Source organism: Prionailurus viverrinus, chromosome F1 (assembly GCF_022837055.1).
Source record: "Prionailurus viverrinus isolate Anna chromosome F1, UM_Priviv_1.0, whole genome shotgun sequence".
Lineage (NCBI taxonomy): Eukaryota > Metazoa > Chordata > Mammalia > Carnivora > Felidae > Prionailurus > Prionailurus viverrinus.
In genome coordinates, this window is record NC_062577.1 from 30897736 (window position 1) to 30919603 (window position 21868).

The 21868-nt window shown below is 54.8% G+C and overlaps 2 protein-coding genes across 7 annotated transcripts in view; one reads left to right on the forward strand and one right to left on the reverse strand.

The window, feature by feature from the left end:
- The window catches only part of LAMB3 (laminin subunit beta 3), a 61591-nt gene extending 45614 nt beyond the window's left edge, over window positions 1-15977 (forward strand). For all 6 annotated transcript variants that reach the window (XM_047840759.1, XM_047840757.1, XM_047840758.1 and 3 more), the window contains 15 exons: window positions 612-732; window positions 1491-1679; window positions 3086-3241; window positions 3597-3793; window positions 4137-4248; window positions 5108-5486; window positions 6710-6870; window positions 6978-7198; window positions 7481-7678; window positions 8037-8181; window positions 11611-11818; window positions 12259-12400; window positions 12790-12966; window positions 13700-13853; window positions 15468-15977. In XM_047840759.1, coding sequence (XP_047696715.1) covers window positions 612-732; window positions 1491-1679; window positions 3086-3241; window positions 3597-3793; window positions 4137-4248; window positions 5108-5486; window positions 6710-6870; window positions 6978-7198; window positions 7481-7678; window positions 8037-8181; window positions 11611-11818; window positions 12259-12400; window positions 12790-12966; window positions 13700-13853; window positions 15468-15604 — 2697 coding nt within the window. In that variant the 3' untranslated portion in view covers window positions 15605-15977. The remainder of the gene's footprint in view (window positions 1-611; window positions 733-1490; window positions 1680-3085; window positions 3242-3596; window positions 3794-4136; window positions 4249-5107; window positions 5487-6709; window positions 6871-6977; window positions 7199-7480; window positions 7679-8036; window positions 8182-11610; window positions 11819-12258; window positions 12401-12789; window positions 12967-13699; window positions 13854-15467) is intronic.
- A 961-nt stretch (window positions 15978-16938) lies between these two features.
- CAMK1G (calcium/calmodulin dependent protein kinase IG) overlaps window positions 16939-21868 on the reverse strand; it is a 29539-nt gene continuing 24609 nt past the window's right edge. The window contains exons 8-13 of the mRNA XM_047840764.1: window positions 21712-21824; window positions 20869-20947; window positions 19271-19358; window positions 18610-19034; window positions 17975-18097; window positions 16939-17821 (exon numbers count right to left, since the gene is read on the reverse strand). Of these exons, the coding sequence (XP_047696720.1) occupies window positions 18007-18097; window positions 18610-19034; window positions 19271-19358; window positions 20869-20947; window positions 21712-21824 (796 nt within the window). The 3' untranslated portion in view covers window positions 16939-17821; window positions 17975-18006. The remainder of the gene's footprint in view (window positions 17822-17974; window positions 18098-18609; window positions 19035-19270; window positions 19359-20868; window positions 20948-21711; window positions 21825-21868) is intronic.

Below are 21868 nucleotides of genomic sequence, written 5' to 3' on the forward strand. Positions count from 1 at the left end.
CGGCTGGAGGTTCAGGTTGGCTGTGCTGTTCCGAGTGGGAAATAAAGATGAAGCAGACATGGTAGGAGTCTTTAATGCCAGGCTGAGGGTGTGGGGCTTAATTTGGAAGACAATTAGCACACAATAGCTATTCTATTTTTATATCTTAATAAGTCTGGTAACAATTCATCATAGCAGTCCCATTAGACAATCAGCCGCAGTCAAAGATTGCTGGAATATAAATCTGCAGAGGGTCCACAAGCTTCCAGAACCATAGTTTACCAATAAGGGTGTCTGGGCACCTTCCAGGTGCTGCTTTGGACTGGGTCTCACGGGGATGTTCAAGGGCAAAGAATGAGCTTTTTAAATACCTAGTTAGAATAGGAGGGCAGGTACATGCATCTGAGCATGTGCGTGCGCGCGCGCGCGCACGCGCACACACACACACACACACACACCCCAGCACACAAGCAGGCAGCTGAGAGTGTCACTGGAGCCGAGTGAAGTCTGGAGGGGGGGTGGGTCTGAGCTGGACCCTGAGTGGTGGTGGGGGTGGGGTGGGTAGAGGGCAGGTCCATTTCTGGGACATCCCTCTGATGATTATTCCTGATGGCTGGTGGCCCCCTTTCCAGGTCCACGATATCTGTGTCTGTCAACACAACACCGCCGGCCCCAATTGTGAACGCTGTGCACCCTTCTACAACAATCAGCCCTGGAGACCTGCAGATGACCAGGACCCCCATGAGTGCCAACGTATGGTCCAGAACTCACCTCCTCCCCTGTAGTGACTGGCTGGGGTGCTGGCCCCTCTGGGCCTCAATGATCTCACCTGGGATACAGGGAGAGTCTATTCTTTATTATTTAAGTTTAACCTTAATTGCACCCCTGCAATGTGAGCTCTCCTTGCTCTGTGCGGATGGAGAGAGTTTAGGTTGCACCTGCCCTCTGCCTCCCCAGACTTTTTCCTCAGCCAGGCTTGAAGGGACCAAGGCTGGTCCTTGCTTCTCATGCCACATGGCTTCATGGTAACCTCAGATCCTCTATCTTCTGTGTCCTCCACTGGTCTTGTCCTGTGTAGGACTTATCTGGTTCCCTGCTTCACAGGAGCCCCTGCAGTCAGGGCCTTTCTCTGCACAAGGGAGGGAAAGAAGGATCCCCAGCCCAGAGAGAGGCAGTGGCCCAGGAGGAGATCCGCGGTGGCAGTCGGGTGGGGAGGTGGGGTTGGGGTGGACCATTCAAAGGTCTCTCTCTCTGGCCCAACGCAGACATTATTCTCAGGTGAGTCTCCACATTGGGAGTTAAGAGGCCTGAATTCTTACCCTGCTCTGCTTTCTTACTGGCCATATAACCTTAAATAAGTCACACAAGGCTCCTCGGGCCTCAGTTTCCCCATTTCCTGAACCTGAACATCTTGCAGAGTTGCAAGAGATGCTAGTGCATTAGCATGGCATATGCCTTGTGGATGGTGGTGGTGCTGGCCTATGGTCAGCCCTGGGAATGTCCTTTTGCAGCGTGCGACTGCAACGGGCACTCTGAGACCTGTCACTTCGACCCAGCTGTGTTCGCCGCTAGCCAGGGGGCGCACGGAGGTGTGTGTGACGACTGCCGGGACCACACCGAGGGCAAGAACTGTGAGCGGTGTCAGCTGCACTATTTCCGCAACCGGCGTCCTGGAGCTCCCATTCAAGAGACCTGTATCCGTGAGTAGGGGCTCTGGGGACCTAGCGTATCATCTGCCTATTACTCCCCATCCTCTCTGGGTACCACGGAGCACGTGTCCCTGGGGACACACAAGCCCTCAGGAAGCGTGAAGACTTCGTCGTTTGCCAGAACTTGTGGGGAGTTGTTTTAACTTAGCTGGGCACATCTAAGCAAATCACCTTACCTCTCTGGACCATCAATCCATCAGTCAATCAATCATGATGTAGCCCTGATTTTGTTTAATTAAAAAAAATTGTTTAATGTTCATTTATTTTTGAGAGAGAGGGACAGAGCGTGAACAGGGGAGGGGCAGAGAGAGGGAGACACAGAATGTGAAGCATCTCTAGGCTCCGAGCTGTCAGTACACAGCTCGATGCAGGGCTCGAACTCACAAACTGCGAGATCATGACCTGAGTGGAAGTCAGATGCTTAACCAACTGAGCCACCCAGGCGCCCCTACATAGCCCTTATTTTGGACACAGGAGGGACAAAAGTAAATATAAGATATAGTTCCTGCTGTCGAGAAACACACACACTGTTTGGCAATGTAAATCATACCTGGAAAAGGCAGAATAAGTACTTTGTCCATACACATGCTATTGCCTTTACCGTGTTGTATTGCGGTTTGCTCCGTATTTTTCCATGTCCCCCAATATCGAGAACTCCTCCATGGCAAAGGTTGTGTCTCATATCCTTGGGCCCTCGTGCAATGACAGGCACATGGCTGGTGCTGAGGAAATGTTTGGTGAATGAGCATATGCACCGAACTCCCAGCAGTGACTTAGCACGTTCACAGGGGCCAGTGAGTTTGTACACGAGAGAGAGCAAAATGGACTGAAGCAATCTGAATCAGGCGGGGTTAATCACCAGACTTTTTAGATGAAGGAAGAATCTGCATTCTGAAAGGCTTGCCGAGAGGTCTAGGTGTGGGAGTTGAAGAACGCTAGTTCACTTCCTGTTGATATTATTTATGGAAAGAGTTGACTTCTGTTTCCTGCAGTTGCTTGCTGGGTGGCCTTGAGTAACCTCAGGGTTATCCTGAGGATTTCATAAGGCAACATGCATGCGTGCACAGCTCAGCGCTTGGCATATAGCAGTCGTTTGGCAAACAACGACAACAAAAACTTCTATAGTACTTAATGTGCGCCAAGCGCTGTTCTACCCGCCTTTCATTTACTCAGTTGTTTCTCACAGGAAACCCATGAGCGTTGTATAATTATCCCCATTTTACAGATGGGGAAACTGAGGCACCGGGGGCTCAAGTAACTTGACTAAGGTTGTAAGGTTGTAAGCCAGTACGTGCTGGAATAAAGGTTTGAACCAGGCAGTCTGGCTTCTACAGCCTGCTCTGAACTTTCTGTTTTTCTTCTTTCTTCTTGCTGTGGTGGCTGCTTCTGTCTCTCAGCCTGCGAGTGTGATCCCGATGGGGCAGTGCCGGGCGTTCCCTGCGACCCAGTGACTGGGCAGTGCGTGTGCAAGGAGCATGTGCAGGGGGAGCGCTGTGACCTGTGCAAGCCGGGATTTACAGGACTCACCTATGCTAACCCACAGGGCTGCCACCGTGAGTAGGGGGACCCAGTCTGGGATATCACGGGGAAGATTGCACCGGCCACCAGAGTCGTGAGTGCCTCTCTGTGGTGTGTGCCGGATGCCGTGCCATGGGCCTCCAGCAGGTGGCAGCACAGGCTCAGGTTAGAAGGTGGGACTGAGTCGCCCCGAGGGAGTTGGAGGGTGGGTGGCCAAGCTGCCAGGTGCCAGGGAGGAAAGTGCAGTGGCCTCGTGAGTCAGGCAGGCAGGTTCTCTGGAAAGAACGACGCTGCCTGGTTCTTTTCCCGGGTTGGGTTGTCTCCCTGATGTGTGTCCCCTAGGGGTGCATTTTGGTTGTCTTGTGAGCTCAGTTCCCCTCCCTCCTGCAGGCTGTGACTGCAACATCCTGGGGTCTCGTCGGGACATGCCGTGTGATGAGGAGAGCGGGCGCTGCCTGTGTCTGCCCCACGTGGTGGGCCCCAAATGTGACCAGTGCGCTCCCTACCACTGGAAGCTGGCCAGCGGTCGGGGCTGTGAGCCGTGTGCCTGTGACCCTCACAACTCCCTCAGCCCCCAGTGCAACCAGGTACGAGGAGGAAAGGGGTCTTGCCCACCAGCCTCTGTCTCCCCCCAGCGCTGCCCTTCTGGTCTTTCCGAAGTCAGACTGGTCTGGTTCTGTCCCCATCCTCTCTCCCTCTGTGACTCTGAGGCTTCTGCAATGCCAGATTCGTCACACCTTCTGTAGGGCCGTTCGGGGGCCTTGCCTTCAGAGCTTGTCTTTGAATGGGAGCCATTGTTTTGGGGGGCACACTCGCTCTGTAGGCAGTCCCGGGCTCTGTGTGCTGACCAGGGATCTGGCACACGGCCCCCGATTCCAGGGCAAGGCCAGGCCTGCGAGGGAGGTCCCCTCACAATGCTCTCCCTCACAGTTCACAGGGCAGTGCCCCTGTCGAGAAGGGTTCGGTGGCCTGACCTGCAACGCTGCAGCCCTCCGCCAGTGTCCTGACCGGACCTATGGAGACACAGGCACAGGATGCCGTGGTGGGTGCTTCCTGAGAGGCGCGATGCTGAGGCAATGGGGGCGGGGGTGGGGGCGCTTGGGCGGGCTCCTGGTGGAGGGCCGGTGGGTGGGTCTATGGTAGGGGAGGACATCTCTTACTGGACAGGTGGTGTGGGTCCTGGCAGCTCTGTGAGAGCACAGGTTCCCCACAACTGCTCCAGCCAGCCAGCCCACTTAGCCTCCCAACCCCAGGGCCGGCTGACGTCAGGCCGCCCCCCTGTCTCCACGACAGGAGGGTTGCTTTGCCCCCCACTTCCCCGAGAAAGCATTTCCCAGAAGCCCTCTCCGGGGCAGGGGCAGGAAGGGGAGGGGTTCCCTCCTAGATGGAGAAAGTGAGCCTTGAGGGAAAGGTCTAAATTTCCCTAGAGTCAGTTTGACAAGTAGCCACAAGAGCATGGGACTTGGAGTGCCCAGACCCAACTCTGGTCTCAGCGTGGCGTCTGTCCTGCCGAGTGACTTGGTGTGGGTGGTTTTCGCCAAGGCCTCAGTTTCCTGAGGGCACATTGTACTTAACAGCTCTGTGCCTTGTTGCTTCATCTCTACAAATGGGAAAATAAGGGAGGTTAACTCTATCACAGAGTGGCTGTGAAGTTAAAGCGAGTTCATGTGTGAGTGGGTGAGTGTCTGACTTAGAGCTGTGCCTGGCACACAGTAGGTGCTAAATTAAGGGCTTGCTTTCGTTGCTTCCATTGCCCTGATTTTATTCTGGCCTTGGCGGTCTATTATTCTAAGCCACGTAGACAGGCCCTGAAGATAGGCCTCCGCTTCAGGCTCTCCCCACAAGGTGCCTTTATCTTCCTGACCCCCCCGACCTTGACCATCATTTTTTCCCCGCCTTAGCCTGTGACTGTGACTTCCGGGGAACAGAGGGCCCAGGCTGTGACAAGGCCTCGGGCCGCTGCCTCTGCCGCCCTGGCTTGACCGGACCCCGCTGTGACCAATGCCAACGAGGTTACTGCGACCGCTATCCAGTGTGTGTGGCCTGCCACCCTTGCTTCCAGAGCTACGATGCTGACCTCCGGGGGCAGGCCTTGCGCCTCAGCGGCCTGCGCAATGCCACTGCCAGCCTGTGGCCAGGGCTGGGTCTGGAGGATCCTGGCCTGACTGCCCGGATCATGGGTGCAAAGAGCAAGATGGAGCAGATCCAAGCAATTCTCTCCAGTGCCTCGGTCACCGAGCAGGAGGTGTCCCAGGTGGCCAATGCCATTTTCTCCATCAGGTAATTTCCCTTTCCCTGCCAAACACTTGGAGGAATTACATCACACGGGTTCACATAAGTGGCACACACTGGTCCTTCTTTCCACTGTACAGCCCTTTACAGTTTACAGAGCATTTTCACATATGCTCTTGTTTTGAACTGTTGCAACACTCCTATGAGGTTGGGGTGGTGGGTGTTATTACTTGCATTTTGCAGATGGGGGAACAGGCACAGATAGGGGATGTGACAGAGTCACGTGGCCACTGAGGGGCAGAGCTGGGACTCAGAGTGCAGGCAAGAGCCCCAGGGCTCTTTCAAGTGCCCGGTGCTGCCTGTGGGAGAGAGTCAGCTCTGGATTAGTCACCCTGGTGCAGGGCATTGGAGAGGCAGGGGCTCTAAAAATAACTTGTGTTTGCCTTTGGAATGGGAGCGGTCCCACCCACACCTCCTTCCTACCAGCAGGGGTGTCTTCTTGTAAGGTTCGGTTCTGGAAGTTTCTATAATTAGTTTGCATTCCCCAAGCACTAGTTGACTTTCTCGGTGCCCAGAGCCATCCAGATGTGTGATTGACCTAAGTCTCAAAATTCAGTAGTGAGTCCATAGGTATTTGGTAGACTGGAAATGCAGGTATGGAAGGGTGTCCCGTGGAAAGATGTTCTATGCCAGAGCAAAGCCCGTGGGTGAAGGATGCAAAGCTTGCGGGGGTCGGGGGCAGGGGGAGTTTGTGGTTGGTAGACCAGCCAAGGAGATGGGGAGAGAGGAATCTCTGAAAACTCAATGGTTGTGTGCCAGGGCTGATGGATCCTGACCCCCTTTGGGTGGAGATGACCAGTGGGTCGCGGCTATGGGTGCTCATGGGAGGCATGGGCTGTAGAGAAGAGACTTGGGAGCCCAGCAAGCAGGCAATACAGGTGGTACAGGCGGTGGCTGAAGCCAGCCTGCAGCGAGCTGAGGAGAAACGGGTTAGGGTGATGCTCCTCGTGGAAGCCTGCTATGGAGGTGGCACAGGCTCAGGAAGGTTGAAGCACACAGGTCAGGGAAGGAGAGGTTCCTGCGATCTGCCTGCCGAGGGACAGGGGTGGGGGGCAGGTTGTGCTGGCTCTCCAGCAGATCCCTCCTCAGCCTGCAGGGTCTGCATTCTGTTGCCTTTTTCCTGACTCAGAGAGGTTTCTCCGAGGGGCTGCTGGGTTCTGGGGAGGCAGCCTCCTTCCCATATCTTAGCCAAAGCTCTTCTCCCGTCTCAGGCGGACTCTCCAGGGCCTGCAGCCTGATCTGGCCCTAGAGGAGGAGACCTTGTCCCTCCCGGGAGACCTGGAGAATCTGGACAGAAGCTTCAATCGCCTGCTCGTTATATATCAGAGCAAGAAGGAACAGTTTGAAAGGATAAGCAGTACAGATCCTTTAGGTATGCGCGGCCACGACACACCGCACCTGGGCTCCGCTCTTGCTTGCCCTCCGTCTCCCAGCCTCCAGGGCCAGCGGCGGCTCAGTTCTCCCCTCGTCTTCCCACAGGGGCCTTCCGGGTGCTGACTGCAGCCTACCAGCGGTCCTCCCAGGCTGCTCAGCAGGTCTCCGACGGCTTCCACCTGCTCCTCCAGCTCAGGGACAGCCGGAGAGAGGCAGAGAGGCTGGAGGGGCAGGTGGGAGGAGGAACGGGAGCCGGAGGTCCCCAGCTCGCAGCTCTAAGCCTGGGGATGGCTTCCTTGCCTGATCTGATGCCCACCATTAACAAGGTGACTCATGGCATGGAGCCCCACTTCTTGGATCTCCCTGCTGCAGTCTGTCGCACGCCAACTGCTGCCATACTTTTCCTACGAGGGCACTGTGACCCTACCCTACTCCCCCACCCATCCCAATCTTTGGCCCCTCACGGTGTGCTCAGTGGTTGCCAAGGAAACAAGTTTCTGGTGCCTGGTTGCTATGGAGATGTCTGGCGGTTTGTTTCTTGGGTGTGGGATAGGAGTGGTTGTTGAAGAGCCTTGGGTACCCTCTTTGACATCTCCTTCTCTCCACAGCTCTGTGGGGGCTCCAGGCAGACGGCCTGTACCCCAGGAGCGTGCCCCGGAGAGCTGTGTCCCCGAGACAACGGCACGGCATGTGGCTCTCACTGCAGAGGCGCCCTCCCCAAAGCGGGTGGGGCCTTCCGGACTGCGGGCCAGGTGGCCAGGCAGCTGCAGGGTTTCAACACCCAGCTCCAGCAGACCAGGCAGATGGTGGGTGCAGCCAAGGTGGGGTGGGCACATGTAGAGAAAGGCTAAGGGGATGGGATCCCTAGGGCAGGTCAGTTTTTATTTCACAGCCAGGAGACAAAAGCCCAGGGATGCTAGGTGACTTGTCTGAGGCCCCACAGCAAGAGAGAGGTAGAGTTTGGGGCCAATGTTCTGACAGTTTTGTTTTGTTGTGTTGTGTTTTCTACCTGACTCTACATCATTTTTTCCAGAGCCAAACCAGGTTAGCAACAAATGTTTCCCTGGTAGATCTAGGGTAGCGGGTGTCCACAGAATCCCTGAGGGCTGCTGCGAGGTTCTCCTGGGGCCTTGATCACTGCTGACCCATAGCGTGTGTTGGTAGATCAGGGCAGCAGAGGAGGCCGCCTCGAAGGTGCAGTCAGACGCTCAGCGCCTGGAGACCCAGGTGAGCGCCAGCCGCTCCCAGATGGAGGAAGATGTCAGACGCACACGGCGCCTCATCCAGCAGGTCCGAGACTTTCTGTCAGGTGAGACTGGCCCTTTCCCTCCTTCGGCCTGAGAGGGCCCTAGACCCTCCATTCCCTGTCCCTGACACAGCAGCTGGCTGCCTCCTTCCCTGGCCTCCAGGCCACCTGGGCCAGGTGCCTACCACTCACCTGGATGGCTGCCACAGCCCTTCACTTATTCTCCCTTCCCCACCCCTGCTCCCTTACAGTTCACTCTCAACAGAACAACCCAAAACATCTTTGAAAAAATGCTTCAAATCCCTCACTGGCTTCCCCTCATTCTTGGAGTTACTGTGGCCTCTGCTCACCTCCAGGGTGTGGCCGTGTCTTCACTGCTTTGCTCACTGCCCATCCTTGAACAGGCTGGCTCTTATCCACCTCAGAGACTTATACTTGCTCTTTCTCTGCCTGGAATGCTCTTTCCAAGGCTGCTGATTCTATTCCTTATGGTCTCAATTTAAATATCATCTCCCTAGAGGCGCTTTCCTGACCACCCCATCTGGTACCCACTCCCAATCCCCCCAACCCCCACCACCACTCCCAGCGTCTGACCTTCATTGCTTTGCTCTGAGCCTGTGGTTGTTGAATTCATTCGTCTCGGGATGCACTGTCTGTCTGTCCACTAGACTCTAAACTGCAGGAGGGCAGGGATGGCTGCCTGTCTTATTCACTGTGTCACTGCTGCCCCGCATGAGGCCAGACACAGAAAAGCACCCGGTGTCGGTTGAATGAATAAATGAACCACATCCCCTCTGTTGGTGCCCCGGGAGTGGAAAGATTCCTGGATAGCACTCAGGAAACCTGTGACTTTGAGCAGGTTGCTTTTCTCTTTGCCTCACCTTTCACTTCTGCGAGCTGGGATGGTAGTATTTCACGTTGATTCTGGGGATCTAGTGACTGATGTAAAGTGTGCTTTGAAAAATTAAAGTTGCCTCAGGAATATGAGTTGATATTATTAGAGTTCTGTTCCCTGCCAGGGAATTTGCTTGGCTGGGAGCCCAGTTAATATGAGCTGAGGGCTTGGTGTTACAACAGGCCTCTTCGTGCTACTCTTGCAATGCCTTTGCTCCAAACAGGCAGGTTGGAGAGAGGCAGGGAGGATCTGTTGGGAGCCATGGCTTGCCTGAGGCCAGGCTGGAGTCAGACTCCCAGGGAACCCCAGAGTGGGAGAGAGTGGTTGTAGGGAAATGGTGCTCAAGAAACATGGACGGGGTGCCTGGGTGGCTCAGTCAGTAACTAGCCTCCGACTTCAGCTCAGGTCGTGATCTCATGGTTCATGAGTTTGAGCCCCTGGCTCTCTGCTCTCAGCATAGAACCTGCTTCAGATCCTCTGTCTCCCTCTCTTTCTGCCCCTCCCCTGCTCACACTCTCTTTCTCTCTCTCAAAAATAAATAAACATTAAAAAAAAAAAAAAAGAAACCTGGACAAAGGGGCAGGCCAAAATTTGGAGTTCAGACTCATAGATAAGATCTTCCCCCAACCCAAGCCCAGTGAAGGCTGAATTGTGTCAGCCCTGGCTAGGGGGTAGGAGGTGAGTAGGAAGTCTCTCTTTGGGGTGCAGCCTGGGCTCACATGAACAAGCAGGGAGTCACTGGGCTGAGGGGACCCTTTTGTTTTCTATGTTATACGTGTGCCTCAGGTCAAGTCCTTTGACAGGATCAGGGGCAAGGAGAAGGCACAGGGTGTGGGAAAGCCTGCACCTGTGAAGGGCCCAGGACAGTTCTCATAGTGCCCATGGGAATGGGTTTTGGCCTCTAGACCACTGTGTAGGAGGTGCAGGTACCAGTGGCTGTGGTGCATAGGGTCGGTGCGTGGGATGTGTGGAAGGCCCCTGGAGGAAGGAGGACCCATGGTCTTTCCCAGGTTTTCAAATGGAATTAACAAAAATAGCTCTGGCTTACTGAGTTCTTACTAAGTGCCTGGCACTGGTCTAAGTGCCTCATAGGTATTGCGTTATTTAATCGTGACTGCTTACCACGTTGTAGCAGGGGACTCCAGGCACAGGGAGGTTAAGTAACCTGCCTAAGAGCATCCAGCTTGGAGGGAATGTGGGTGGGATTCTTCTCATTCTGTTGTCCACACTGTAGGTTGCTGTACTGTTACACACACACACACACACACACACACACACACACACACACACACAGAGTTTTGTTAATGTTTTTCTTCCTGGATTGCTCCCCTGTCCCACCTCTCTTGACCTGGCTCATTCCTACTCCCCCTATAAGAATCCGTTAGATGGCCCATTCTCCAGGAGCCCCCCTGACCACCCCCTCACCGGACCCATCAGATGGGGTTAGGCGCTCCTCCAGTGGCTGTCTGAGCTCCCTGTGCTCAACCTCATCACTCAGGCTGGCCTTCCTTGTTATGTGTTTGTCTGTCCCACTAGGCTTTGAGCTCTGTAAGGATAGGGACTGAGTCTGATTTGATTTGCAGTCTCAGTCACCCACATTCTGGCCCCAAGCCCCCCCTCTCCTACCACGTCTGTACCTGGAATGTGTACAAGTGAAAGGGAGACATAGGGAGGAGATAGTACTTCTACGTCTGACCTTATTCTCTGACTCAGAGTTGGTTGTAAGACCCTTGCTGATTGAGTGTTTCATTTCGTCCCTTCGGGTTGAGGATCCTTATTTCCATTTCACAGATCTGGAAACTGAGCTTAGAGAAGCCATTTGACTTGTCCCAGTTTGCTTGAATAGTAAAGGAGAGGCCTGGGTCTGGAGGGCCTTTAGTCATTCATTCACTCTGCAAACACCAAGTGCCTCCAGGGGCCAGGCACCACGGCAGGGGCCAGGGATACGGATGACGCCCAGGCACCGCCATCGTGGAGCTTCTAGTGGGGTAACAGACAGAAAACCAGAGACATGAGTTAAGGGTTCGGCATGTGGGAGGCAATAGATGCTAGGGAGAAAGATAAAGCAGAGAAGGAGGATAAGGGGCATTGGCACAGGTGAAGGTTGCAACTCTAGATCGGATGGCCAGGGGCGGCCTCCCCGGGAAGGTGACATTTGAGCAAAGACCTGGCAATCTTTCTCTGCCTTTGCAAAAATGAACACTCTGGCCTGAGGAGGGGCGCGTGGAAGGGGTCTCACTGCCAAGGAAGCAGTCAGTTCCAGTTGCTGGCCGCTCTCCCCAGTCTAGGGCTGATTATGTTTGTGCTCCAGGCATTGTGCAGTACCAGCTGGCTGGCACCACCTCCTTCTCTCCAGCCTGCAGCTTCCTGTGGCACCAGACACGGAGTTGCCACAGCTGTGTCCACAATCATCCTCCTGCAGCGTTCCCGGAAACCGAGAATGGGCACCTGAGTGCGCCTGAGAGGGCGCAGCAGCTCCGTGGGCGGCCGGGGCCGAGATGTCACCGTGGCGCTTCCCATGGCGCTGCTCGGCCTCGAGAAGCCTCTCATTTTTGGGGGCTAGACTCCCCCGGTCTGATGGACGGCTTGTCTTCCAGACCCTGACACTGATGCAGCCACCATCCAGGAGGTCAGTGAGGCCGTGCTGGCCCTGTGGCTGCCCACAGACTCCGCCACCGTCCTGCGGAAGATGAATGAGATCCAGGCCATCGCAGCCAGGCTACCCAATGTGGACCTGGTGCTGTCGCAGACCAAGAAGGACATTGCTCGGGCTCGCAGGCTCCAGGCTGAGGCTGAGCAGGCCAGGTATGGCCCTGGGCCCCGCGCTTCTCCCTGCCCAGGGTTGGCCTGCTGCTTTGCTCCCCAACTCCTTTGGTTGCGGGAAGAGGGAAGAGAATCTGTACACGTCAGAGGGGTACAGAGGGCTGGGGGACAGGAGGGGTGCTTGCCGTGGTGGGGGGGATGGTGAGGTGATAAACAGCATCCACGGGAAACTTTACTCACGTGACCCTGTCTTCCACATTGGAAACTGTGCCCGAAGGGTATCTCAGACATAACACCCACATTGATACCACGTCTGCTTGGCGGGGCCTTGGGATGGAAAAGCTACTGAATTAATCTTCCCTGATCAGTCTGGGCTGGGAAGGATGTTCTCTTGAACTGCTGTACAAGTTGAGCCACACATCTATTCATTCACTGTTGCTTACTCCTTCTCTCTCCGCTCTCCTCCACTCCTCGGTCCCCAGGAGCCGAGCCCACGTGGTGGAGGGCCAGGTGGAGGATGTGGTGGGGAACCTGCGTCAGGGCACAGTGGCACTGCAGGAGGCTCAGGACACCATGCAAGGCACCAGCCGCTCCCTTCGGCTTATCCAGGAAAGGGTTGCTGAGGTGACGTGGTGTGGCTTTCTCCCCCCGTGTTTGAGAATGAAGAGACAGATTCAGGCACAAGGGCTAGAAAGTGCCGGAAAGTGACTTGGATGGGGACCTAGAGAGGGAGGACTATGAGCTCTGGGCCCAGCTTTGAGCCCTTGGTTTTCTGGTCCTGTGGCTGGGTGCAGATGGCCAGGGGTGGGCTCTGGGCTGCAGTGGGGGCGGGGGGCAGCTGAGCTGGAGAGGGAGGGCCCTGGATGTCAGGGGGCAGATAGAGGATCGGCAGGGGGACCACAGCGGTATCCTGGTTGGAGAGAGTTTTCACTGCCTGATGAGCCGGGCAGGGGGAGGACGAGGCCCCCGCTTGTGAGACCCACCACAACCCAGGTGTCCCTTTCCCCCCAAAGGTTCAGCAGGTGCTGGGGCCAGCGGAAAGACTGGTGGCCGGCATGACGGAGCAGCTGGGTGACTTCCGAGCACGGATGGAGGCGCTCCGCCTGCAGGCTAGGCAGCAGCGGGCACAGGCAGCTCAGGCCCAGCAGCTCGCGGAAGGCGCTGAACAGCAGGCGCTGAGCGCCCAGGAGGTACGAGCTGACAGACTTCATCCTAGGCAGCACAGCCAGGGTGAGGGTCCTGAGCAGGAGAGGACTCTGTACGCTTTGTGAGACCCTGGGCTCAAAAGCAATTCCAACATGTTATTCTAGAATCGTCAGAAAGGGCTTCAGGACTCTACCTTGGGCCACCTCTGGGGAGGTGGTCAGGGGTGTTGTGAATGATCTACCCAGTCCCTCCCCATTTACAGATGGACAGGTAACTTTGTCAGGGCCCAAAGCTCACCTACAAAGCAGGTCTGTTGATACCCAGTCCAGAACTTGTCCCCTTTGTGGCTACCCAGCCCAGAGAGGCAGTCTTGACTTAGCCTAATCTGGGTCCCACCATTGTTGGAATTATGCCAGAGAGGTGATCAGAGAGCCTCTGGTCTGGGTCTCCAGCATACCAGGAACTTTGGCTCTCATGGTCCCAGTATAGTGGCAGGCAGCCAAATATGCTGCTACGGGACAACTAAGTGCCTGGCACCGTGCGGGAAGTTAGGCAGGAAATGACAGGAGCTCAGGGGGAGGGAGGGAAATACAGAAGGAATTTAAGGTATAGTTTGTGGCCTAGGGATTTTCCTGGGCAAAAGCAACCCTCTGGGGAGTATCAGGAGGCACCTCATGCCCGTGTGTTGATCTGGATGGTATCGAGTGGTTTAGCCAAAGGTCTTTAGAACCTTGGGTGGCGGTGATGGTGACACTGAGATTGTTCCACGTTTTTCAGGGATTTGAGAGAATAAAGCAAAAATATGCTGAATTGAAGGACCAGTTGGGTCGTAGCCCCATGCTGGGGGAGCAGGGAAGCCGGATCCTGAGCGTCAAGACAGAGGCAGAGGAGCTGTTTGGGGAGACCATGGAGATGATGGACAGGATGAAAGGTGAGGGTTCCGTGCCGGGGCTCGGACTCCTGGGCATCCCAGGAGGCTGGTCCCAACCCCAGGTCTCTGAGGCCCACCCTTGTCAGAGCAAGCAGTGCTAAGGGGGCGAGACCAGAAGGGAGTCTTGAGCACCTAGGAATATGAGGCACAGTGATGGGGCTTCGGGGAATGCAGAGATGCTCACAAGACCTGTCCTGCCCTCCAGATGTGGGTCATGCGTCTACCAACCGGAAAAGGCCAGGTGGTAGCAATGGAACAGGCATTTACTTGTCTGTAGGAATTTGCTTTTTAAAAAAATTTTTTTTAACATTTATACATTTTTGAGAGACAGAGACAGAGCATGAGTGGGGGAAGGGTGGAGAGAGAGGGAGACACAGAATCCGAAACAGGCTCTGGCTCTGAGCTGTCCACGCAGAGCCCGACGCGGGGCTCAAACCCACAAACCTTTAGATTATGAACTGAGCCTAAGTCGGATGCTTAACCTACTGAGCCACCCGGGCACCTCAGGAATTTACTTTTAATTGCAGGATTTGGGGGAAGATCATGCATAGGGGCCTCCTGGGGGAGGGGACCAGGGAACATAATAGCAGCTGCTAAAATTTCAATGCTTGATCAACCCAAAGGTCCATATGGGTGCCCACTGACTGACTGGCATCCCAGTAATGCCCCTGTTACACTCTGCTGGTGGGATCTCACCTGGCGGGTGGTGTTCAGTGGTGGCTACTATATCCTCAGAAAGGATGTTGACAAAGCCTGCACATATCAGAGGGAGGGTGAGCAGGGCTGGGAGTTAGAGAAGCGTCCATAATTGTATTGGATGAAAAACGGGTGAAGGAGCTAGGGAGATTTGATCTGAGAAGACGCGGCCTCAGACATTTGAACGACTTCCATGTGGGAGACAGAGCAAATATATTCCCACACCCCTAGGAGACAGACCTGGGACAACCGGCTGGGGGCCAGAAGTGGTCAGACTCTGGCTTCATGAGAAACCTTTTTTAACAGCTAGAGCTGCCTGAAGTTGGAACCCTGTGAGGCAGTGCACCCCCTCCTTATTCCTGGAAAAGTTCAGGCTGATGCTGGGTGCCAGCTCTCAGGAGTGTGGTAGAGGGGCCTCTTTCCTAGGGTGACAGTGACAGGAGGGACAGGCTGTCCTCCACATCCTCCGCAGGATCTGGTGGCGGCGTGGGGAACAGACCTGGCGGGAGGACTAGATTTATCTGGGGTGGTATTTGTGGGAGGGAAAGCGTGGAGGAATTCTGGTCCCCCAGCCAGCGCTTTTGCCATGGTGCCCACTTGAGGACCATTAGTGGGATGGCAGTGTCTGAGTCCAATAGTGGTAGGTTGGTAATCTCAGTGCCAGTGGCCTCCCTCACGAGTCTGGGACAACTGCTCTGCCTAGAGCAGAGGGGGAGACTAGGGGATTTCTGGGTCTGGTTTCTCTAGAGTAGGGTACGGGTGGAGAGCCATGAGGCTGGAGAGAACTTGCCTTAGTGACCAGGCTCCCCCACAGGTGATTTCACCTGTGGCTGCTGCCAAGTGGGTGGGAAGAGAAGGGTTTGGAGTCTTCGGGTATCTCACCAGCGCCTCCTCCCCTTGCTGTTCCATCTGCCTCAGACATGGAGTTGGAGCTGCTTCGGGGGAGCCAGGCCATCGAGCTTCGCTCGGCAGACCTGACGGGGCTGGAGAAGCACGTGGAACAGATCCGCGACCACATCAATGGGCGTGTGCTCTACTATGCCACCTGTAAGTGATGTGCCGGCTTCCAGCCCCTGGCCCTGCCCGTCTGCCCTCTTTACTTTTGGAGGACAGACTGGGTTGGAATGCTTTCCAGCTCCAGGAGACTTTTATACAGTCGAAAGCACAACGTGGTCCACCCCTGGTGTGCAGCTGTTAAGATTGTTCTGGGCTGCAGCTGAGCCCGAGATGATGGGAAATTACATTTGAGAGACAGAGAGGGTGGAGGCGGGCCGTGCCTTTGTGACTGGGAGCTCTCAAGTGCAGGGAGCTTGGCTGGGCAGCGTGCATGCCCTTCATCCTCCATTGAGGCTGAGTCCTGGACGAACCCAAAATCTTAACAAAAAGTGATGTACAAACTAAAAGCCCAATAAAAATCTTTGGAAAGAAGTCTGGAGGTTGAAAGAGTTTCAGAAAATGGCCTCCCCATTAAGTAAATCTCTGTCACTTGTGTCTGTCCCGCACTTGGGGTTCCTGGGTGCTCCCCTGCTCAAGCCCAAGGCCTGGTGGTGTAGGAAGCATAGGCTGCCCCACTTTGCTCAGTATAGCTTGCTCATCACCCAAACTTAGGGTGACTGGACCCCTTTGCCCCAGGACCCAATGGATCCCTTCCTTGAGAGACCAGACCAAGTATTTTCATCTTTGAGCAGCGATCCAGTTTCTCATTTACAGATGAGGAAATAGAAATCCAGAGAAGGGAAGTATTGTATCCAAATTCACCCAGCTCCAGAGGCAGAACCTGTGTCTCTTGGGATCTCAAAGAGAAGTTGCAAATGGATGACGGGTAACTGCGTGCGTGTGGCACATATGGAAAAGGCGTGACGTGAGGGTGCTAACCACAGCCTGTACAATGTGCTAGGCGTTTTACCTACATTAGCTTTTTGACTATTATCAATCACGTTAATTACTTATTGAGCACTGCGCGAGAGACATCATGTGCATTATCTCGTGATGTAGGTGCTGTTCCCATTTGACAAGTGAGGAAACAAAGGCACAGGCTGTGTAACCCCCCCCCCCCCCCACCAAGGTCACAGATGAGGCAGAGGGCAGGGCAGAGCTGGGTTTTAAACTCATGATCGTCTACCACAGTCATTAGGAGAATGGATGCTGGAGCCTGACGGCTCGGGCTCGCACAGACCCTACCCCGGGGGGCGTTCTGAGGAGTCAGTGAGTCAGTGCGCAAAACTCCTGTCATTAAGTACCTGGCATACCTTATGCTCCCGGTCTGCATCAGCCACCCCCCTGCCAGACCCCAGGCTCTCCACCCGGCACGGGCTCAGAAGTCCCAGAGCCACTGCTGACTTTGAGAAGAACCACATGAAGCCTCGTAGAGAAAAATATGTCCGTTTTATTGAGCACAACACCGAGCATGAAGCTGGAGGGGACGGGGTACAAGAAAACTAGGGAGGGACAAGAATAAGGTCCCCGATTTCCAGGGAGAGAAAGAAGAGCAGAAGCAGGATGAGAATTAACCATCTGAAATGAAAACCGTCAACTTGCAATTTGTACTTCATTGGGTGTGGGTGGGGCGTCTTGGTCAGGATAAGGATTCCTCGCAGTACCTAATCATTGATTTCTTTCTTTTTCATCTTGGAGGCTGTGGGGCTGCTTTGGGCCTGGGGCAGGGAGGGAGGTGGTTCAGAAGTGAGCCGGGGGCAGGCTGGCCACGTCTCAGCCCGGTTGGAGCTAATCCTAAAGCCAAGGATGGGAACTTGAGAGCTCACGGGTGGCCCACAGAGCTGACTGTCATTCATGCAGATGGGCAAGCGACTACATTAATGAGCCCATTCTGGCCGTGAGGACAAAGGCCTGGCAGGCAGGAGCGAGTATGTGCTGAGCCGGAGTCTGGGTCGATGCTCCATATGGCTTTGCTCGGAGAAGGTGACACAGCCTGGCCAGCCCATTAAGCTTTTCATCACAAACAACACAGACCCGGGCAAGAGCTACCTAGTACACTGCACAGAGCCACGGCACGCAGGGTGTGGGGGCGCAGAGCAGGCAGGTCAGGGAGACCTGGAAACGGGTGGATGCCGCCCTCCTGCCCACGGCTTCAACGAGGCCTCCGTGCCTCGGGGCTCACTGCTGGGCCTTCCGTGAGGGTCTGCCCCGGGCGGCAGCGTGCTGCTTCCGACCCTAAACCACTCCTGCCAGGCCCTGCTCCGCTTGCTCCGCCTTCCTCCCCGCTGCAGGGTGGATGCCGGGTTTGGAAGGGTAGAGAAGAGATGACAACTCTCCTGCAGAGGAAATGGGTTCAGGGTGGGAGTGGGTCTGCCGCTTCCGGTGCCCCTCAGACCCCTTCATTCAGACCCTGTGCTGGGGCTCTCCTTCTGGGCCAGAAACCCTCCCCGAGCCCCCCGCCCTGGCCCTCCCACCTCTGGTCGCCTCACCTGAAAATTGACACAGGCGTGGACTCCGGGGATCACATGATGAGACAGACTCCAGTCTGCCCCGCCCGGCAGTGGGAACTGCCGCTGGCTTTAACCGGCACCATGACCTCTGATTTGTAGTTCCTGGAAAGCAAACGAGGCAGCAGGCTGTGAAGTATTTGTGGAAGCAAGAAGATCTGGGTGGTTCCCCGTGACCGTGGCATCCACTCAGCCCTCCCTTTATCAGGTTTGGAAAGTACAAGCCCTTGCCGAAAAGACCAAGATGACAACGAAGCTCCCCTCCTCCCCCAACACAGCGGTTCTGGAAAGTCAAGGAATCTAGTGCGCATCACTCACACGTGCCCAGTTTTCTGCAGGCATTTATAATTCCTGTTGCTTCACTAAACTTTTAAGTACCTTTGAGAGGCAGGCTGAGCAGGTGGGTAGGATTTTACAGATGAGCAAACCAGAAACAGACACATTGCCTGGTCTGCCAGCAGCCACACAGCTAGTGGGAGGGACAGGACTGGAGGCACTTCCCTTGACCCCTGATCCAGAGCTCTTCCCACCCTGCAGAGCCTCCTCCCTCTGGTCAGTGTCTTCAGTCCCTTTGCCTGAGCAGGGCTAGGCCTCTGTCTTTGGCTGAAAATACGTACTGTTTTCTGTTAGCTTTTTTGAGGAGTGTGGGTTCGGAGCAGTAAGAGGACTTCTCCTTGCTCCCGATGCTCAGGCAACTAGAACAGCAGCCACAGGGCCCAGCGGCCAGGGGCCCCTGCTGCATGGGCACCAGGCTGCTGCTGATGCGGAGCGAGCCATTGACCAGGCAGTTGAGGGACCTGCCACCGGGCGCAGCGGTCCGGGGGCCGTGCTGGCAGGGCAGCCGGGGCAGGGCAGGAAGTGCGCCACTCTGGTCCAGGGCAGGTGCCTCGGTGATGGTGAGCTCAGAAGAGCTGGGTCTGGAGGCTTCTGAGGCTTGAGTGACGGGAGGCCTGTTCTCCACCTCTGGGTGGATGCCTGGGCTGTGCAAGTTCATGTGCAGCTTCCTCATGTGATGCACCACAGCTGCTGCATTGAAGGCTTGCTGAGGAGACACAAGAGCAGCCTCTGGCCACCTCCGCTCCCAGAGGGCTGCAGGGCTCAAACTTTCCCTTTGCCCTGTGGCCTCTTGAAACTTGCCCACTTCTCATTTCAGAGAGGGTCCAGGGAGCTCCAGTGTCTGCTAGGAAGCCCCAAGGACAGCCCCTCCACCAGCCCTGCCCCAGCTCAGCCTCCAGTGGCCCAGAAGAGCCTGCTACCTCCCCAGAAAGGGCGACCTACCCTCCACTTGCTCTTGGCAAAGTTCTTCTGGATCTGGAGACTGACTGATGGGTAGATGTCCCGGTGGAGGGCTGTGTTTCCATTGATCCTGTAGATATAGAAGGGACACCTGGCTAGTGGGTGATTATGGGACTCATCCAGGAGCTGGGCAGGGAGCTGTGCATGCAGGTCCTAGTTAAGTTGAGTGAACTCAGAAGAAGAGTGACCCACCGTAGGAATGGGCTGGAACCAGGCTCCTCTGTCCCCCTGGGCAGGTCATTAGGGGGCCAATGCTTTGGCAAAACCAAAATCTTGCTTTACAGCAGGGTGGGCAAACTATGGCCCGTGGGCCAAATCTACCCATTGCCCATTTCTGTAAATAGGTCTCACTAGGACACAGACGTGCCCATTCATTCAGGTATGAGCTATGGCTACTTCCAGGTGATAAGGGCAGACTGAGTAGTTGCCATATAGACGATATGGCCGGCTAAGCCTAAGATACTGACTCTCCAGCTTTTCACAAACAAGGCTTACCAGCCCCTGTTGTCAGAGGGTGCTTGGGTTGTCCCTCTCTGTTAGCTCAAAGCTTTGCTTGGAACCCATCTCCTCCTGGAAGCCTTCTTGAAGGAGGCTGCCCAATACAGGCTGCCCTTGCCCTCATCATCCATCTCTACGTGTCCCTTAGACATTTGCCATGTGTGCAGTACTTTCTAGGTACTAGGGACGCAGAGGAGCAACACATGTTGCTACTGATTCCTGGGGCTTTACAGTGTAGGGGTGGAGCCTTGTTCCATGCCATGAACTAGAGTCATTCATGTAAGCTGTGTGATTGATAAAGAGAAGTGAGGAGGGGTACCTGGCCTGCAGGAGCCAGGGCATCAGGGAAGGGCAGAAACTGCTCCGGTCCTCAAGGATGCTACATACAAGGCAAGAGGCAGGACATTCTAGGTGGTGAAAATAGTATGACCCCAGGTGTAGGTTGGAAAGAGCTTGGTATATGGGGTAGGGGAGGGAAGGAAGAGAAATGCAACTCTTGGGCCTCTCTGGAACAGAGGATGTGTGTCGGGAATTGGGGGAAATAAAGTTGGAGGTAAAGGGTCAGGCCAGAATGGGGAAAACCTGAAAAGGCACAGGAATCTAGGCTTGCTGTGGTAGGAAGTGGGGAGCTACTGGGAATCTTGAGCAGGGGTGTCGCATGAGAAAAGAAAGTGTTTCAAGACTTTATTTACTCAGTTTACTGATTGGTTGCTTTGTGATTCCTCACAAATCGCCTCACTTGGGATGATTCTCTTAAGGACAGGGCACAGCTGCCTCTTCCCGGTGCCTCTTGCACAGCTGGTACTGAGGGTTGCATCCTAGTACTGATGACAGAGGCTGGTTGCGTCTGTCTCCTGCCCTTGACGAGATGATGCAGCCCCCACGTCTGGGTCAGAACCCACTTCATTAAATGCTGTTTGCATCTCTAGCTGGACCGGATAGACAAGTCTATGCTCCTTGGATGCTGCAAGAGTAAAGAGCTCAGGGCAAGCAAACTCTGGGGATACACCATGTGAATGAGTCATCATGGCATCTGGGGAACCAAAAGGCTAGGGTTCAGACCCCACCCCATCCTCACTCACCAGGGGTGCCTCAAGGCCTTCTCACAGGTGTACCGTTCATTCGGGTCCTTCTCCAGCAAGTGGCAAATAAAATCCTTGGCTAAGGGGAGCAATCAAAGACACAACTAAGGGCCAGATTTCGTGACTGATGGAAATTCACTTCCGGGCTGGTGGGTGGCAATGAATGCATCTTTAGTTAATCTTCCAAAGAGGCAATTTTAAGAGTCTTAAAAGAGAAAAAAAAAATCCAAGCCACCTAACGACAACCCACCATAAACCACCAAAGAGAGGCTCTACGTAGCCTCACCCACACAGCACTGCAGATACATCTCTTATCACGAGGCACCAACGTGCCTGCACGCCACGAGTGTATTCGTTTGCACCATTCAGGCGCAGGCACCCACACGTGGGCACACATGTGAATGCTGCCTTGTCCCAGCGCTGATCTGCACTTAATGGGCCCCACAACATGTAATGATTGCCTTCTCTCCCACATACAGACATTGCATACTCTCAGTCTTGATATCTGAAAGGAAAAACTTGGCCTTGGTTTTGCTGCTCCTACCTGGAACATTCCCCTGTGCCTCAAGCTGCCCTCCTGGCCCCTCATCTAAACCACCTCCCCTCTTTTACCAGGTATGCTGTGGTTCTGCCTCCAGAAAACAAAAGCCTAAACATTGGATGCAAATAATTTATTTGGCCTTTGAGCCAGATGAAGATTTCTCCACTTTCTCTGGCAGCCTGGTCTATAAGTTTCCCTAGGGACTTTCAAGAGCCAGGACTGTCATCTTTTGTTAAGCTCTTTTCTCTTGGCACCCTCTGCCTTGAGCCTGTCATCTTGTCCTTCACACCTGGTAGCCTTACCTGACTCAGAAATGTCATCCCAGAATGGAGATTCAAATTCATAGTAGCCCTCCTTGATCTTCTCAAAAAGCTTAGACTCAGTTTCTTCATAGAAGGGGGGATACCCGCACAACCTGCAGTGAAACACGGAAGGAGGTATGCTGCTAAACAACCCCAG